The sequence below is a fragment of the Phocoena phocoena genome, chromosome 8, assembly GCF_963924675.1.
Source record: "Phocoena phocoena chromosome 8, mPhoPho1.1, whole genome shotgun sequence".
Lineage (NCBI taxonomy): Eukaryota > Metazoa > Chordata > Mammalia > Artiodactyla > Phocoenidae > Phocoena > Phocoena phocoena.
The window spans coordinates 96,783,327-96,802,536 of record NC_089226.1 but is presented as its reverse complement, the minus strand read 5'-3'; the positions used below and the strand labels follow the sequence as shown (position 1 = coordinate 96,802,536).

Genomic DNA, 19,210 nt, shown 5'->3' with positions numbered 1-19,210 from the left:
TTGTGTATTCTGAGACATCAATAAAGTCTGGACTTGGGGCCGGTAGGGGGGCCGGGGTCACGTCCAGGCGACTTGGGTCAGCCTGGGTGCACTTCTCTAGCACAGAACTAGAGTGAGCGGCATCCGAGAGTTGCTGCTAGGATAAAACCTTTTCTAAGTTAAGGACTTTAAAGCAGTAGTACTGGGGAGAGTGAAGGGGGGCTCTCTTGAGGGCTAGGAACGTGGGGACGGCTTGAAGAGGAGCTGGGCCAGCGCTGCAGGCGCCGGCGGCTGGGGTCTGGGGACCGGAGGGCGGGGGCCGAGGGCGGAAAGGGGCCGGGCCGGCGCTGGGGGCGGGACCAGGCCTGGTGGCCGTGGCGGGGGCTGCGGCGCTGGGGGCGGGGCAGGGCGGGGCTGGGCGGCCCGGCCCGGGACACCCGCTCCGGATTCACTGGTGGGGCGGCTTCGGCTTCTGCAGCACTGGAGGCGGCAGCGGCCGGAGGGAGACTTGCGGGGCGCGCCCGCCACCGTGGACCGGGACGCTTCCCATAGGGGACCCTCCGTCGACACCCTCCGCCGCGCCGTCCCGCAGGAGCCGGCGGGACCCCCGGCCGGCAGGGAGCGCCGGCGGCGGCGGCGGCACCATGAGGCGGCCGTGGGGCGCGCTGCTGCTTGGCGCCCTGCTCTGCGCACACGGTAAGCGGCGCCGCCGCGCCTAAGCCGACCGGCCCAGCGGGAAAGTTTTTCCCTGGGTCCGGCCGCGGCAAGACTCACCTCCCGAGGGCGGGACGGCGCAGGCTGGGGCCTGGGACCCCTCGCCCTCACTCCAAGCAGCAGCCCAGAGGTTGTGTTCTGGGGAGGGGACCGGGAGCTCCCCCAACTCCTCCAGTCCGAGACGGGACAGCGGTGGAGGAGCACTCCGGGCTCGGGTCTGGGCCAGGCTGGGGGGAAGGTCCGAGGCGCTCGCTCGCCTTCCCTCGCTGCTCTTTGAAGAGCTGGGGTGCTTCCCTTTTCAGGTTTAGACAGGGTCTCTGTGTCTTTGGTGCGAATGAATGTGGGCGAAGAAAGGGAGGCGGGGAGGGATGGTCGCTAAACCATAAATTGTAAATAGCCCTCTTTTCAGGGGCTGGGGGTCTCGGGCGGATTGCGGAGAGGCTCCAGAGGAATCTGAATACTTGAGCTCTGGGGATTCCTCCACTCGAGGAACAGTTCCTTGGACCCCGGACCATGCTCCCGCCGAGAGTCCTTGGGCACTGCCTGCTCGCAGCATCTTCTCTTAGTGGTGTTTTGGGTTCCCTCTCCTGGTTGTGACCAATCAGCTTCCTGCCCTGGATCCTTCCCGGAGGGGGGGAGGGGGAAACAGGGTTGGAAAAGGGGCAGAGGAGGGACACAGGGAAGAAACTGCTGGAAGGCTCCCGCAGATCCGCCCTGGCCGGGATAGCTGGGCGGGTATCGCCGAACCTCAGAAGGCAGCCTCCCGGCCCGCGCGGTGGCCCTCGGGGAAGCTGGAGGGATGGCAGCAGGACTGCTGCTTCATCTGCTCCTTATTAATAACTTGTTTGGTACCGGTACGCAACTGGTGTGTGTGATTAGGGCTCCAGTGGAATCTGTTTCTCCGCAGCCGGCTAGGACCGTGGGTGCACTCCGTGATTTAGCAGCTGCCTCTAGTTTGTGCCCAAAGATCAAAGAACTTTGATCTTTGAATCCCAACCCTATTCACCCACCGCTGTTCAGCCGGGGGAGACACGAATCTTCCCATTCTCCCCGCTGCTGGGATGAGGCGGTGGGGTTCAGAATAATGGTGTCTGTAGACCACGGCCTTGAGCCAGTTCTTTAACGTAAAGGGAGCTCGTGTGGAAATAATGCAAATTTCGGAACTTGCCTGGCAGGGCGTGGAGATGCCTGAGCACTTGTTTTAAAGGTGTTTACCTCCCAAATCCAAAACAGAGTTCTCTTGTCTGGTATTTAAACTACCCGTGGGTTTTAAATGACGTTTTCCATGCCCACTCTAACCCGACCGAGCTCTTAACTCTTCCTCTCGGAGTAGTAGCCTGGGCGACCCACGTTCCTCTTCGCACCGTGCTCTCCCCCTCCCGAGCTCTCTCCTAGAAGGTTATTTGCAGCCTCTCTGGCGTGTCGGGACAGCGGCCCTACTGGGGTAGGAATGTAGCTGCTCTTCCCACCGCATGGGCCCCTTAAAGGGACAGCTATGCTTTTTGGGGGCTTTTCCCCTTCGGGCTGCAAGGGAAGAGGATGGAACTTTCCTCTCGGCCCCCTGGAGGAAGTTTTGAAAAAGATCAAGGGAAATGGCACGGCACTGAAAAAAAAAAAGGGCCAAAACGGATACCAACAAAGCCAGAGAGGAGATTGTCGCCTTCTGCCCTAGGGAAAGGGGAGCTGGAAGGTTCCGGGCTGAGACTGGCCAAGAGGATTTTATCGCTCCAGAGCTGTCAAAATTGCCTAACACTACATCTGCATTGAGAACGGGGGTAGAAAATTATGTATATTTTATGCTTCACAGAAGAAGGTTGGGAGGGTTCTGGGTAACTATTTGGGTTCTTTTTAAGGACAAAATATTTAATGGAAACTTCTAAGCATGGGAGGCTTTCTGTGCATGTGAATAAGGACACTCCATGGCACCAAGATCTAAACTTCGCCTGGCCTGGTACTGAGCCATCCTCAGAGGCTTGGAGGGAACAGATTCATGGTTCGTCAACCAGTGAGACTGAGCAGTCGCTCAACCAAAAATATCACAAGGATCCCGCACTATGTTCCAGGGGCTCAGGGAGAAGACAGTGTGTCATAGTAGATCAGTTAGGCAGATCTGACCTCCGCTAGGAATGAATTCAAGACAATAAGATATAAGGTGCTTATTTGGATGCTGCTAGTACTTGGGGCTTTTCCTAGAGCCTGTGGGATTGGCCTGAGCCTATATAATACTCCAACCTTAAAGATTTTGGAAGGGAACTTGATTGCTGGTAATAGCCCTGGGTATCTGCCTATTGAGGGTTGACGTGAGGCCTTAGACAAATCCACCACCATTTGAAGAGTGGAAACCCTGTTTGTCTTGGAGATCTCTTCCAGGTAAGCTTTGGTAGATAGAGGGTTATATCTGACGATGAGTGCAAATGAGTGGAGCTGAGACTGGTTTCTTTTCCATCTGGTGGTGTCATGGTGCTTGGTTGACCTTGTCCCTGATCTTACTGGACTTGTGAAAGATGCTTGGTTTGTCACTGACTTTGGATTTCCTCTTCTGTCCCCTGTTGCATATCAGATAACATCTTTGGGACTGGCACATGGTATTAAGAATGACAGGTGCAAGGGAACTGAGTATGACCATGTCTGATACAGAGCACGTTGGGCATGTCCATTTTCTGGGCCAGCAGAGAACACAGGAAATCACAGAGGACAGGATATTTTACACGTCTTTCTCATTCTTTCTACGGATTGACTGCTAATCTTGATGCCTAAGAAGAAGGAAAATGGGAGAGACTGGCTATGTTGCTTCTCCTTTGAAGAGAAGATTCATCCTATGGGCTTCCAAAATAGGAACAGAATTTTGGAGACTACTTTAAAAAGTAGTCTTGTCTTTTTTTGTGATTGGACACATCTCATAATTTCGAGACAGTTCCATGCCCATGGCCGACTAGGTCTGTTAGCCTGTTCCAGCCACAGTCTCTACATTCCTTGACGCAGTTTAGCCATGAGTTTTGTCACAGTTGCCTGGACATGGGGCATCTGGCCCCAGACTGTGTCTGGATTACCATCTCAGCTTCAGCATTGGAAGACCTTTTCCCCTTCTCAGCCTGGTGGGATTCAATATCCCAGGAAAGCCTTCCTGCCAACTGGTTGGCTGGCAGAGCCAGGCTTTGGCCCTATAAATAGCTCTGATGAATGCCTGTACTTGCCGCTCTCCTTCCAGCTTCGAGCTGACAGGGTCAGTTCCTTCTCCCCAGGAGCATTCCCTAAACTGGGCTCTGCACCCATTCATTTGTTCATTCATTCCCCAGACACACATTTGTCAAGTGCTAATCTAATCACTGCATACATAGCTCTGTGATCAAGAAGCAGAGGCAGGCCTGGGTTTGAATCTTGGCTTCGCCACATCTTTGTGACCCTGTACAAAACACTTTATCACCCTGAACTTCGGGGTTTATATCTGTAAGTGGGGGGAGGGGGTGGAGTAGTAATAAATTATCATGTGAGGATATTGTAAAAATTAAATGAAATAATAGTATGTTCAAACCATTCGGCACAGAATTTAACATCTACTCTGTTACCACAGGTCTGGGTAAATGTTAGTTGCTTGTTAGCATGCTTGCAGAAGTGGATTAGAGACGGTTCTTGCCTTTGGACTATGGGAACCAGACAACCGTAGTTATACTACAGTGTCATGTGCTAAAATGGAGGCTCAGCCCTTCATTTCAGCTGGTTTTTTGCTTTCTTTTTTTAAAGATCTTGCCCTTTCTTTTCCCCCTTGAAAACCTAATGAAACCTAAGCATATTTCCCTCCTGTCCACACTTCAAAAAAGAGATTAAGCGATACCATGAGTCTAGGGGGCCCACTCTGCCTTAGTTCTCCTGGGAGAGGGCCTGGGATGTGGGGCTTTCCTCTGAGAGCTTCCCTGTTAAAAGCCCTGTGGTCAGGGATGCAGCCAGGCATCTCACCCTAAGGTTGCTGTGACCCGGGGTGAGAGGTGCTGGCTGAGGTCTCTTGTAGCTGGAACAGTTTAGAATTCCAAGCTCTCCCTCCCACTGGCCTGGGAAAGGAGTCAGGCCCCAGAGCTCATAAGATAGTAATTGCCCCAATTTGGGGGCCGGGCGTTGGGGAGCTGCCTTCCTTCATGACTACTGTCTTCAATCAGGAATCCTGTCAGCGTGCAAGGATAATTGATTCAGGTCTCAAGCCCACGACTCGCTCCTCCCTCCCCCTGCCCAGCCCCCAGCTCCTCCACCCCCAAGTTTGACCCCTGTTGTCTCTTTGTTTCTTCTATTTAAGTTGGTGCCAGAGATGTGATGGTTTTGGGGACTGCGGAAAGTTGACCATAACCGAGAGAAGCCGTTCAAAAGAGCTGATTCTCTAGCTTCCCTGGCTGTCGTTTGACTCCATTTTCTGTTCTGCATTTTTGATTTAGCAAGAAGCAAACATCCTTGGTGCCCTTGGGCACCTCTTACGCCCTTCTGAGCAAACTTTATTCTTTCATGGCACGTAGGCATTCTCATCCTTGCTCACAGCTGAGTGGATTGCCTGCAAGCTTCCCTAATGCTCTGCTCCCCTGCCCATTCAGGTTAGAGTGAGAAGGGGAAGGGCGCTGCCTGAGCCCCAGCTGGGAAAAGCCTTGCTGGGGACTCGGGACTCGCTGCAAGCCCGGACATGGCCTACAGGAGCTCCCCCCTCACCTCTGTGCTGAGCCAGGGAGGATCGGAGTTGCGAGCAAAGCCGGAAACAAAAGACTGGGAGCAAACCTCCCATCTGGCTGAGAGGCAGCACAAAGGTGCTGCTGCATAATTTATCACCGGAGGTTTTCTGGGGCCTGGAAGCTCCTAGCTCCAGGCAGCACCTTTTTGGAGGAGAGAGTCCCTCCCCCTGTCCCATCTGGGTGTAGGGCCAGGCAGGTACAGATTAGGGTATTGGGAGAAACACCTGATTAGCACGTGAAATAAAGAAGCTTTGAGGTTGGAAGCACCTCCAGTGATCTCTCCTCGCTCTGCAGCTCCACTTCCTGCCTGGCCTGCAGGGCAGGGGTGGGGGGGAAATGCTCCAAATGTTCCCTTCGTTGGCCCCAGCCTTGGGAACCCGACTGTCACCATGGCATGGATGAGGACAAGAGATAGTTTCACTGTTAGGGACTACAGCCTTCTGGAAACCAAATACAGATGCCAGGTTCTAATATCCATAAGCCTAGTAAATAAGAAAGGGAATTCCCTCCTTTTTCCACTCCCCTGCCACACTCACTGTCAGTTTAAACGAGAAATTTCAACCACAGGTTCAGAGAAGCAGTAAAAGTGAATGACTTTAAAATATACCTCCCCCAAATGAGAATTTCTGCTCCTCTGGGAGTGATCTCTGGTGACCATTTTTGCCTAACAAGCTGGGGACATGTGGTCTAAAAATTACAAATGTATTTCTGGGGCATTTCACATTTGTGAATCTTTTGCTGTATTGCTGGCACTCAAAGTGTTAGCATGTTTTATCACATTTACTCCTCACCATATCCTTATAAGGTAGATTCTGTTAGATTCCTGTCTTACAGATGGGAAACTAAGGCTTAGGCCATTTGCTGTCACACAGCTAGTGAGTAACTGACCTAGGATTTGAACCCAGAGCCTAAGCTGTTAACTCTCTAATCCATACTACCTCTTAGAATAGAATCTTTTGTATCTAAGCTACACCAGAATGTCTTGGTCGGGACTGTCTGTATTTTATCTTAGATTGCCCTCTCCTCTGTGTTTTCAGTCTTCATCTTCTCAGGGAATCCCAATTCTCATAATTCTTTATGAGAATTACCTTTCAGGTGCTTCTTGATGGAGTGAGGCTTAAAAAAGCTCCCAGAAGGGGAGATATGGTTTGTTGCTCCCTGAAGCCACGTGTTACTCTGTGGACCTTGGGTTTTGAGATGTAAGGGGAGAGGAAAGCAGTACTTTGAGCAGCCCCTCAGAGAGCACAGCCACATTCAATCCCTGTTGGATTTGTGAAATCTGTTGACTAAGCTTCTAGGCAGGGTAAGAAGCCGGTATGGCGATGTAGCTACATTACTGGGTTGAGAGAGAGGACACAGATGAAGATGATGGGGTTAATAACAACAACAACAACAAAAATAATAGCTGCTTATGTATTATGTATAATAGCTACTTTATATGTATTATTTCATTTAAACCTCCCAGCAACCTTATGAAATAGATACTATTATTACCCCTGATTCATAAAAAAGGAAACTAATCCATTTCTAAATTGCTCTGTAATTTAGGTTCTAAATGCTCTTTTCTATATTTGCCTCCTAAGAATTGGTTGATGATAAATTAGGTAAGGATAAAGGATACCATGTACTTCAAGCTCCCCCAGAGAAGGGCAGTAAAGCAGGACTCTTGCCACAAGACTCTCTCCCACCTCTTCCTGTGGTCACTCATGCCACCAGCTTAACCCATGGGAACAGCACTGCAGCTTGGCGCACAGTTGGATTTTTCGACGTCTCAAGCCCTGAAATATTAGGGCTTAATCATGGGGTGGATGGGTAAGACAGTCTGGATGAGTCAAATTCTATAATAGCAATAGTAGGTGCTACGATTTATCAAGAGCTTAGTATATGCCAGGCATTATGCTAAGGGCTTTTTATGAATTAAGTAATTCAATTCTCATAATATCCATGGGAGGTAGGGGCTCTTATTATCCCAGTATTCCAGATGAAAAACTAAGGTGTAAAGAGATTACACCTGGTCCGATGGCCAGGAATTAGCTTAGTTTTGTTTCCATGTTCTTAACACTATGCTCTCCTGCCTCATAACTTTGGAAGCTGACCATTAAGGACTTCTTTTCTGTGTTAAAAAAAAAGTGGCAAGAGAAGGCTGACCTTGTTGGTAATCATGTGATTTATGGTATCACTTTTGAGAGGGCCCACTAGGAGAAGACTTTATCAGATAGATTTTCAAACCAGGTAAGGCTGGCCTCTAGGGATCTAGGGACAGAAATAAGGAGAGTCACGGCATGTCAGTATGACAGCTTGATAATACAGCCAGTGAAAGGAACTCTTGTTGGAGAAAGGAGTGAACTTAAGCTGGATAGAACTAGGAAGCCACCTTAAAATGAAGATTCCTGTTTTCTTGAGTATAGGGTAGGTAGGAAACAACCACTTTTATTTCTCATATTCTGGGCTTCTCTTTTCCTATGACTCCCGACTGTCACAAGATTCTAATAGAATGTGTCATTCATTCGTTTCACAAACTTATATTGATCATCACTACATACCAATCACTGAACTGTGCACTGAATACAAATACAAAGCTCTATATCATACAATTCCAACCATCAAGAGGCTTCTGGTCTAGTAAGTGAACAATGGTCCCACAGTGAGCTAAATGCTACCGTAAGAGGAGACACCAAGGGCCTCTGGGGCACACAGCAGGGGCTTTCAATTCAGCTGGGGCTTTGTGGGTCCAGGTGGGGCAGCATCAAGAAAGGGTTCATGTTCTGGCCTCCTTCTACTGCCAGCCATTTACCTTGTTTGGTATTGGTTCCAATGTTTTCTGTGCAGGCTCTGTCCTCTCAAACAGTGGCTGTATAGCTACCCGAGTCTCTCCAGACCTCAGGTATCTCTTGGGTGAGACTAGATCCATTTCCATGTGGCTTTTGGCTGTCACCCCTTTCAGTTATGTCAGTCTTGTCTCGCTGTATGGGCTTCCCTTTCAGTGAGAGACGCTTACTGAGTAAGCTGCCCAAGGAGCTGAAATCAGTGGATTGGTCCCTTGATTGGCCTGGATGTAGTTCAAAGTCATTCCAAATAACTTATCCTCATTAAATAAGGTTTATATCTTCGCCGTTGCTGCCAGTTGTTAGGAGAAGAGAAGAGAGCTTTGGTATGTTATGAAATAAAAGATCCTTCACTTAGTGATGATTCCTCCCTTTCCCATTGTAATCCCTTCCACGTTGGGGTAGCTGTCATATCCCAACACTCACAGAACACCCCTTAAGCCTTCTCATTTCTGGTTCAACTTGAAAAAGCTGCTCTGTAGCTGTGTATAGTCACTGTACACCTTGGGCCTCCAAGTGACAGGTGTGGTCCACTTTGAGCTGAGCTTTCTGTGGGGCAATCGGGAGCAGTGCCTCTCTTTTTTTTTTTTTGCCTGTGCCTCATGACTTGTGGGATTTTGGTTCCCTGACCAGGGATCGAATCTGGGCCCTCGGCAGTGAGAGCACAGAGTCCTAACCATTGGACAGCCAGGGGAATTCCCAGCAGTGCCTCTGTAACTTGAGTGTGCATCAGTGGGAAGCTTTATTGGAAGTCCAGATTCTGAGATCATATTAAGAGAAGAATATTGGTCTAAGGGTCCGAATGGGGCTGCCATCCTGGCTCTCCTACTCACCCCATGACCTGGGCCAAAGTAGGTGATCTTACCAATTAAATGGGTAGTCCTGTAATGATTAAATGAGAACGCAAGTGTGTATGCAGAAGTAGCTTGCAAACTGTCAAGAAAAACTGCAAAACATAATCATTTGTTGTCTAAAGCCCTGCCCTTTTCTGGACCAACACGGTACCGAGGCACTCTTTCAAAGGGCTAGGGTTCCATACTCTCCTTGCTTCACTGCTTTACCTTAGGGCAAGGGAAATTGGTCTTTAGCCTCAGCAGTAGCCAGAAGGAGAGGTCACTGCTTGAGATCCATAAACTCACTGCACATTTGCCAATCCAGAATGCAGAAAGAAGGACCCCAAAATCCCAGTGTTATAAATCCCCTTTTTTGATCTCAGGGTATTGGAAATTCTCATAATAGCAATACCAATTATTAGGAGGCAGTTATTCATGAAGAGACTAAGAGCAGAGGATCTGGAATTGACCTGCCTGTGTGTGAATGCTGGCTCCAACCCTTAGTATCTGTGTGACCTGTCAACAGACTTCCCCTCCCTGTGTCTCAGTGTCCTCAACTGTAAGGTGGTGATAATAATAACAGTGCCACTTCCCAGGGTTGTTGCGAGCATTCAATGATGTGGCATAAGAAAAGCACTTAGAAAAGTATTTGGAGGGCACATGGTAAGTACTCAGTAAATGGTGGCTGTATTTTTATGATCTTTACAAAACCCTTTGTGGTAGAACTGTTGTTACTCCCATTTTATGGATGAGGAAACTGAGACTCAGAGGCATTAACTAACTTGCTCAAAGCTGTAGAGTTAGTGTAGAACCAGGACTTGAACTCCAGCCTCTCTGACTCAAGAATCTGTGTTCTCTCACGTATTACACTGTGTCTGGTAGTGTAAGCAGATGGACGTGTTTCCCTGCTTTCCTTCCGAAGAAAGCAGTGAGAAAGTGGTCAGATGGCTGAGATTTTGGTTAACCTCCCAGGAAGGCCCTGTGAGCACATTACCATGTGTCCTAAAAGCTGAATAACTTGATGATCGGGGATAGTGAACACTTTGGGAGGAGGTCTTTTCCATGTTGAATTGCATTAGGTTGAAGGTTCCATGCCCTTTGAGGCCACGGTAGCTTGCAGTGTGGCTGGCAAATAGCTTTCAAGGCCAGAAGCACAGCTGAGTGTTCTAACTGAACACTTCTTAAAATGAAGACCGCGTTTTGCCACCCGCAGTCATTTGTATCCTTTCTTCACTCACCATTCTTTTAGTTGAAAAGGGTTAAAAGCTGTCCTTTAAGATCACAGCCAGGACTTGAGTGAAAAGGCAGAATTCCACCTCCCAGGATCCCAGAGGGGCAGCAGTTGTCCAGAAGAGCTGGGGTTTGGAGTATAATGTGTCTGTTTACTGTATGAACACCCAAGCCAAGAGTTTGCCTGTCGCCGGCTGCCTGACCTTCAGATGTTGCTCTGACATGCAGGAAGTCATGACTCTTCAGCAACTAACTTGATGCCCACTGGATGGAATGCTTTGTTCCTGAAGTCTGCAGGGGAAACTCAGGACTTCTGCTATCACTCAGCCAAAAGGGGGCCGGGGGGGAGGCTAAAAAAAACCCTGAAGGCTCCGCTTTTACCTTGTGGATTCCTTTTGACTTGCATGCAGCCTGAAATGCTGCTGTCCTTGATCTCCTGATCCTCGTACTGAGGTTCTTAAAATCAAGGCCTTTCAGAAAAAGCTAGCCCCCAAATCCTCATGCCTGCACACCCCCAGCATGCATTTATGGAGCATCCTTGGTGTTCCCAGGCAGGAGGTTAGCCTCTTTCACGTTTATCTTCATGTCCAACCCTTGCGGCTTTTTTTACACACAAGGAAACAGGCTAAGGGGCTACGGGATTCATACAAGGGGGCACAGCTGGTCAGTGGGGCCCAGCTCTGTCCGCTCCAGGTCCAGTGCTTCCTCCTCCTCTCCCCCCAGTGCCCCCTCTTCCTCTCCATTCTTGTCACCCCCTTACCCTGATTTCCTCCTTGGTGTGGCCCCGCTCCCTGCTGTGCGTGGCTAGCGGCATTTCTCAACCTCCATTGACATTTCAGGCTGGATAACTTCTTTGTTGTGGGCGCCTGCCCTGTACATTGTAGGATATTTAGCAGCATCTGTGGCCTTTATCCTCTAGATGCTGCCAGTACCACCAATCACAACCAAAATGTCATCATGCATTGCCAGATGCCCCCAATCTTCAACTGAGGCCAGTCTTCAAAGAAGGAAAAAAATCATCCCTCATTGGGATGACTTTTAGCTTTATTCTTAGCCTTATTCTTCCTCTTCACCATTCTTCCCCAAGAAAGAGGTCAGCGTGTTGGTGGTGAGCCCCATGGCATGGAGTCCTCTGGAATACTTAGTCATTGCTCTTTCATCCCAGCCAGAGTTCCCTAAAGCAGTGCCTATAGACTGTGATGAGCTGGTCAAACTTACAGAAGTTCCTCAGGCTCTGGTGCCAGGGTCTGAGTGAAAAAAGCCCTCATCCCTTCTCAGTGCTCTCAGGACAGGCCCAAGAGGATGGGACTGGGTCTTCAGTGCTTCCCTGGGAAGAATCCTCTGTCCTGTACTTGCAGAGAGATCTGGAGAGACAGGAGTGCTGGGCTTGGCGTAGGGCCTTCCTATGAGGTATAGAGATGCTGCTCCTTTCAGATGGATTCCCGTGGCTTCTGCAGGAAATCCTGCATCTTTTCTAGGGCAGCTGATTCCCTTAGCATGTGGAGGGGGAGGGCAAGGCCTCAGTTGAAGATTGGGTGAAAGCTGTGGTCCTCACTCCAGAAACGTACACTTTGCCTGTAGTTTCAGGGGTTCACAGATACCAAAGGTTGGCCATCCCTCCCATCCACTTGCAGGTTAGGGCCCCTTGCTATATGCTTACACTTATCCTTGGGGTTGAAGTGGAGAGGGAGGGGTCTTTGGCTCCCCTTTTGCTTTTGGTGGGAATAACAGTCCACCCTTTCATTCTGGGCCCTAAACCCTAAGCTGGCTTGAGAAATATAATACAAGGTGAGGATGTAGTCAAGGAGATGAGCCGAGAGAGAAGCTGGGCCCTGTAGATAGGAAAGGAAGCGGGATGGCAATTCGGGAGCTGACTCCTTCCCTGTTCCAGCCCAGCCTGAGGGCAAGGCCCAGCTGAGGGGAGGAAAGGGAGGAGAAAGCAAGCGGAGGAGATGAGCAAGGGAGAGGTGACCCCCTTCTTTCCCAGCTGCAGCAGCCCAGCGGGTTAGATGAATGCTGGGAGGGGGGAGAGTGACCCTGGCAGAACCCTTTGTTCCAGCTGAGGCTGGAGCGGGGGCACCGAGCCATTCACACGCCATCCCAGGGCATCCTGCTGGGCACGCTGGGGAGGGGGCACAGCAGCCGGTCATGGGACTTGGCTAGGCAGATAGCTGGATGCTCAATAGGGAAGCCCAGCTGTGTGCTGCGGAGGCTGCGGGAGGGGCTGCTTCTGCCATCCTTTCTGCAGGCTGTGGCCAGTCCCGCAGACCGGAAGGCTCTGTCTGGTCCCAGTCGCTCTGCCCTGAGGCAGCCTGGTTTCCCGGTCCCGCTTCTCCTGGTCACCCTCCTTAAAGCGAGTTATAACTCAGGGACTCACAGCAGCGCCTGTTGCTCCCTGCTCCCTCGTGTGATTTCTTATCCCTAAAGGGGCTCCAGCATTTTAATTCCACTCTTATTTCTTTTCTCCCTGGCCAATGTCCTGGTCCTGGATAGAGGCAAAAGCATGCATAACTCCACCTAGTTTTGGAGGGAAGGATATGGAAACCTTTCTACGTCGCCCATGCTGTCCCTGGCTCCCCTTCCTCAAGACCACCAGCCCTCTAGGTGGCATCATTTGTCCCTGGGCCTTTGGGGGTGTGTGCAAAAAAACCCTGTCATAGAAGGGATACTGGACTGTTTGTGAGCCCAAAGTCAGAGGGTATCTTCTTGACCATTTGTGCCTTGGAGGAGGAGGAAGGCACGATCATATGGTCCACACCTCCCTGCAGCATCAGTGTGGCCTCCTAGGTGACGGTGCTCCTAGACTTGGCTCCTCTACCTTGCTCCCCTGGAATGGGCTTTGGTTGCATGAGAGCTGAGCCCTCACTGGTTCCTCTTCCCTCTTCCCAGGCCTAGCCAGCAGCCCCGAGTGTGCTTGTGGTCGGAGCCACTTCACGTGTGCAGTGAGTGCCCTCGGCGAGTGTACCTGCATCCCCGCCCAGTGGCAATGTGATGGAGACAACGACTGCGGGGACCACAGCGATGAGGACGGATGTAGTAAGAACCTCCCCATGGGACGCTGGGAAGTGGTAGAAGGTGTGAGGGAGCAAGGACAGGTGTGATGGCGTGTTCTGTGCATCAGCTGTGTCAGACTCAGAGTTGGACTCTCTCGAGGGTGACAGGTATTAACGATGGGTGGTTTCTTCACAATGTATATGGCTTCAGCCCTCCCATATTTCCCATATTTCCATGCATGTATGGCCAATAAAACAAACTTTGAAACAAGTACGGGAGAAAACATTTTAAATTACAGGTGGTCTCTTTAATTAAATAGATCTCTCTGTATTTATGTGAATATGTGTATCTATTGCATATTTGTGCATTTTAAAATGTGCATACTATACTTGGATGCCGAGTATTTCTGTGTTTCTTATGTTGGTATTCTGTGTAATCACACCTTTTCAAATAACATAAACTTTGTAAGAAATCACATACTCTCATTAAATCTCCCCTTTCCCCTCGTGTAGTAACATGCACAACAGGCTAGGGTATCCTGTCTTGGGTATGTAGTAATATTACTCCTGAGCCAGTTACTTGTCTGGATTCAGGGGTGCAATCTCCACCCTGCAGCACCTATATCTGAGGGAGGCTAATTAGTGTCAGAAGAGTGAAGCTACAACCTGGACCTTATTAACCCTAATCAGTTTAGCTAATTGTGATGATGGTAAACGGCTCACTTTCATGTAGCACTTTGGAGGTCTCAAAAGACCTCGCTGAGTCAATTATAATTATCCCCATTGTACAGTCAAAGAACCTGTAGCTCAGAGAGGGTAACTGGCTTGTGTGATAAGTGATGAGTTCTCGAACTTGAAATTGAGCCCAGGTGTGTCAATCATCATTTGATAAGAGGAAATGGGGAAAAATACTTTTGTTTGTCTTTTCATGTTTTCCTTAACTGCTTTCCTAGTGGTTTTGAGCTCCTTGGGCTCTTCTGCCTTCTGAATCCCTGACCACCACTCCCTGAGAAAGCTCTGGCTTCTTAACTGCTGTTTCTGCTTGGTTCTCCATCAGCTGGGGGCAGGCGTAGGAGTCCGTGAGGAAGGACTGTAATTCAGACAGGGAGTTACCAAAGGATTTCTGGCCCGGTTGAGCCTGCCTGAGTAAGTGCACCAGACTGACACTCGTTTCCCTTCTTTTGCCGGGACTCAGTGCTACCCACCTGCTCGCCTCTTGACTTCCACTGTGACAATGGCAAGTGCATCCGCCGCTCCTGGGTGTGTGACGGGGACAACGACTGTGAGGACGACTCGGACGAGCAGGACTGTCGTGAGTGCTGGCGGGGCTGGGCAGGTTCCATCAAGCTCTGCTGGGAAACAATTTTCAATCAGAGAATGATGCCGCAGGGGCTTCCCTGGCAGTCCAGAGGTAGATACTTGGCCTTCCAATGCAGGGGGTACAGGTTCAATCCATGGTCGGGGAGCTAAGATCCCACATGCCTCGCGGCCAAAAAAACCAAAACATAAAACAGAAGCAGTATTGCAACAAATTCAATAAAGACTTGAAAATGATGCCCCAGCCCGTGGTCTTTGGCTCTTGTCCTTCCAACTCTTCTCTTGGTCAGATAAGCCCCCGGAGACAGCCACCTCCTAGGCTCCCTTGGGAAGCATCAGAGCTGCTTGGCTGCTCTGCTCTGCAAGGCTTTCTGCTGGGCTCCCAGGCGCTGGCCCCACTGCCTGTAGCAGCCTGACCGCTCTGTGCCCACAGCCCCGCGGGAGTGTGAGGAAGACGAGTTCCCCTGCCAGAACGGCTACTGCATCCGGAGCTTGTGGCACTGCGATGGTGACAACGACTGTGGTGACAACAGCGATGAGCAGTGTGGTGAGCGGCGCTCCAGGGAGGCAGGCGGGGTGGCTGGTAGATGGCATGGCCATGGGGAGAAAGAGCAGCAGGGGCTCTAGCACTGCCCGAACCTTGAACTGCCCAGGTGCCTGGAGCAGCAGGAGGAGAGCAGGAGGGGCAGAGCAGCCAGACCCCCCAGGAACCACAGAATAGGAGCCTGAGGCCCAGTCTCTCCAGGGCTTCGGCTTTCCCCTTGGGAGTCTGCACCGAATCTGTGGTGTCTTGCAGGGCCTGGGTCAGACTCCCAGGGGCAGTGAGGATGGGAGTCAGGGAGGATTGCAGGAGGGTTGCCGGTGGGGCTCCTGCAGGATTGTTGTCCCATTGCGTCCCCCCAGACATGCGCAAGTGCTCCGACAAGGAATTCCGCTGCAGCGATGGAAGCTGTATCGCTGAGCACTGGTACTGCGATGGTGACACTGACTGCAAAGATGGCTCTGACGAGGAGAGCTGTCGTGAGTGGCCCCAGAACTCAGGCTCTTGGGCTGGGATGGGGCAGAGAGCTCCATCCCATGGGCTGAGGGCCAGGCTGAGGAGTGCATGAACAGTGGGCAAGGAGTGTGGGTTCTTAAGAAGCGGCTCCTCCTAGGTTGAGCCAGGGAGGGAACAGGTTCCCCAGGTGGGAAGGGAGGTCTCCCTTTGGTCCACCAGAATATAGGAGTCTATAAGGACCATCCCAAATGAAACCTGGTTTCTTTGTCTGAGCATCTTGCTCCTTTGAGGAGTCAGGGCCCCTCTCCTCTGTCCAGGACTGACTGTATTCCCCTCCCCACCCCTGCCCTCCTTCCAGCCTCAGCAGTGCCAGTGCCCCCCTGCAACCTGGAGGAGTTTCAGTGTGCCTACGGCCGCTGCATCCTCGATATCTACCACTGCGATGGTGATGATGACTGCGGAGACTGGTCGGACGAGTCTGACTGCTGTGAGTGCTCTGGCCAGCTGGGTGGGGGAGGGGAGGCCAGGCTGGGAGGAACTCCTGGGGTGGCAAGGCACAGGTGCCACCTGGGTCAGGAGCTCAGGGGACAAGCTTTTGGATTCCCTGGTCCCTACTGAGCAAAGATAGAAGAGCCTGGGTGCTGGGGCTGTGGCTTTCTGGTCTGCCATGGGACACTGGGTGCAGGGACTAGCTAGAGACAGAAGCCTATCGTGTTTCCGCAGCCTCCCACCAGCCCTGCCGCTCTGGGGAGTTCATGTGTGACAGTGGCCTGTGCATAAACGCGGGCTGGCGCTGTGATGGCGACGCGGACTGTGATGACCAATCTGATGAGCGCAACTGCAGTGAGTGGGGGGCGGTACCGAAGGCCTGGGCTGGAAGTAGAGAGAGGCCACCACCGGTAAAGCTTGAAGACAGTTAGGACAGGACCACCATGTACAGTCGTGTAGGTTGGGCATGGCCCAGAGGTGCTAGGTGCAAAGGATGCCAGTCCCACAGTAGACGTATCTTCCATGACTCTGTAGATTTATATAGTCATCATGGCAGTTTCCAGCAGATGGCAGTAAAGTGTCTTGAGGAAAAGGCACCTTTTTCCAATTCCCACAGAGATGCCATATAGACCAGCTGTGACACTGCTGTCAAGAAGAGTGGCGCGTGGGTGCTGGCATAAAGCGCATTTTGGGGTGTCAGGGTGGTGCTTTGGGCTGACGTGGGGCCCGGCTTTCATTAGACCTTTGCTTTGCCCAGCCACCTCGATATGTACGGCGGAACAATTCCGCTGTCGATCAGGCCGCTGCGTCCGTCTGTCCTGGCGTTGTGATGGGGAGGACGACTGTGCGGACAACAGCGATGAAGAGAACTGTGAGAACACAGGTAGAGTCTCCCAGGGGTACCCCAGGCCCGTTAACCCATAGGTGGGTTGGAGGATAGGAGTGGGAAGAGGGTGTTACTGCTGCCTTTCCATTTGGGCCAAGGTGATGCTTTAGTCAGATCTTGCCCATGACCTGGATTTTTCCTGCTCTTCTCAGTTACCAGTGTCAAATCCAGGCGCATCTGTTGACCTGCAGTCTCATGGCCTGGAACACAGTATCAGGGCTGGGAGTTTCAATGGCCTCTCACATCCTAACTCACACACGGTTGGTGCCTGGTGCTCTGGCCTCGTGAGCAAGGACTGCTCTCTGGCTGACAGCCCCCATGCCCCCTCCCCTAGCCACACTGGTGCCGGACACATGGATGTGCTCTCTCATTCTGTCCCACACCCCTCACCATCCCACTGCGGTGTCCTGGAGAGAAAACACATGCAGACATTCAGCCAGCCCTGTCTGAGCTGTTTCCTGCCTTGGACCCCGACCCTCCCACCTTGAGTCTCATCTGTCTCCAGCTCACCCTAGAAAATGACAGGCTCCCATCCTTTTGCTGACCCAAGCCCTGCCCTGATGTGACCTGGGTCTCCCCCCCTCCTTCCCCATTTTCCTCCCTCCCTCTCCAGGAAGCCCCCACTGTGCCTCGGACCAGTTCCTGTGTTGGAATGGGCGCTGTATCGGGCAGAGGAAGCTGTGCAATGGGGTCAATGACTGTGGGGACAGCAGCGACGAAAGCCCACAGCAGAGCTGCCGTGAGTGTCCCCCCGGGCGCGCCCACCCGTGGTTTGTGGCTGAGCCCCGCCCATACGCTTCAAAGAGAAGCCTCCCCAGTGACTCTTGCAGCCTCAGGAGCTGTTCTTCGTGGTCCAGGTGGAATGCCAAGTTGGCTGTCTGGGGGAGGATTCTGGGCTCAACTCCCATCTCTGGCTTGGCTGGCACAGGGCCCCGGACGGGTGAGGAGAACTGCAATGTTAACAATGGTGGCTGCACCCAGAAGTGCCAGATGGTGCGGGGGGCAGTGCAGTGTACCTGCCACACAGGCTACCGGCTCATCGAGGACGGACGCACGTGCCAGGGTGAGCTGGGGCCTGGGTGGGAGCAGGGCCAGGCAGCTGTGTTTCCGATGGGTCAGGCATTTGATGGGCGTAACCTCATATCATGATCACAATAGCCCTGGGAGGTAGGGATTGTTACCCCTCCCATTTCAAAGGTGGGGGAACGGAAGCTCAGAGAGGTGAGTTAGCAGAGTTGGGATTCCAGCCCAGCTTGGAGTGAACTCGAAGCCCTTGACCGCTTGTTATATAGTCTTCCCACTAGGCCTGGAAAGTAGATGGGTATGTGGGCAGGGAAGCAGCTCATCAGCTGGGCAGTTGGGGTGGGAGGACGGCAGAACAGAGATCTCCTGACCACGTTCCGTCCTCACAGATGTGAATGAATGTGCCGAGGAGGGGTACTGTAGCCAGGGCTGCACCAACAGCGAGGGGGCTTTCCAGTGCTGGTGCGAAGCAGGCTATGAACTCCGGCCTGACCGGCGCAGCTGCAAGGCTCTGGGTAAGGGGTGTTGGCATTTGGCTGGGTGGGCAGAGGACTGAGCCTGGCAGCCAGGTGCTCCGGTGCTTGGAGATTTGCCGAGAGTTAGCGGTTTCCATCGCAGTAAAATGGAGCTTTGAATTGCCTCCTGAGCCCCAAGCCAAACCCCGCTGGGGTGGGATGTGTACTTTGCAGGCTCCCACCCTTCTAGCACTGATGCTAACAGCTTGGGACGTGCCCTAGCGGGCTAGGGGCCCCCTGGAGCTGGGGGTGCACGCTGATGTTGCCAAGGGCAGCTCTGGAGCCTGGCGGGGGCCCCATTTCTATGCCACGTCCCAGGGCCGGAGCCTGTGCTACTGTTCGCCAACCGCATCGACATCCGGCAGGTGCTGCCGCACCGCTCTGAGTACACACTGCTGCTCAACAACTTGGAGAACGCCATCGCCCTCGACTTCCACCACCGGCGTGAGCTTGTCTTCTGGTCCGATGTCACCCTGGACCGGATCCTCCGCGCCAACCTCAATGGCAGCAATGTGGAAGAGGTTGTGTCTACAGGGCTCGAGAGCCCAGGTAGGGAACGAGGCCCCATGGGGAGGGGCAGGGCCACACCACATGCAGAGCCATCGAGGAAAGAACAGGCGAGTGGCTACAAACCTTAGGCAGCGGAACATCTTCTCGCAGTGAAATCTTGGATGGAACTCTAATATGGAAAACATTCATTAGT

General features: G+C 52.0%; 1 protein-coding gene across 1 annotated transcript in view; it reads left to right on the top strand.

Annotated features, from left to right (window-relative positions):
* Positions 1-623: 623 nt before the first annotated feature.
* Positions 624-19,210, top strand: part of LRP4 (LDL receptor related protein 4) — a 49,917-nt gene continuing 31,330 nt past the window's right edge. Inside the window, exons 1-12 of the mRNA XM_065883067.1 lie at positions 624-675; positions 13,177-13,323; positions 14,476-14,592; positions 15,031-15,144; positions 15,501-15,617; positions 15,953-16,081; positions 16,318-16,437; positions 16,841-16,966; positions 17,583-17,708; positions 17,898-18,032; positions 18,382-18,507; positions 18,826-19,056. Of these exons, the coding sequence (XP_065739139.1) occupies positions 624-675; positions 13,177-13,323; positions 14,476-14,592; positions 15,031-15,144; positions 15,501-15,617; positions 15,953-16,081; positions 16,318-16,437; positions 16,841-16,966; positions 17,583-17,708; positions 17,898-18,032; positions 18,382-18,507; positions 18,826-19,056 (1,540 nt within the window). The remainder of the gene's footprint in view (positions 676-13,176; positions 13,324-14,475; positions 14,593-15,030; positions 15,145-15,500; positions 15,618-15,952; positions 16,082-16,317; positions 16,438-16,840; positions 16,967-17,582; positions 17,709-17,897; positions 18,033-18,381; positions 18,508-18,825; positions 19,057-19,210) is intronic.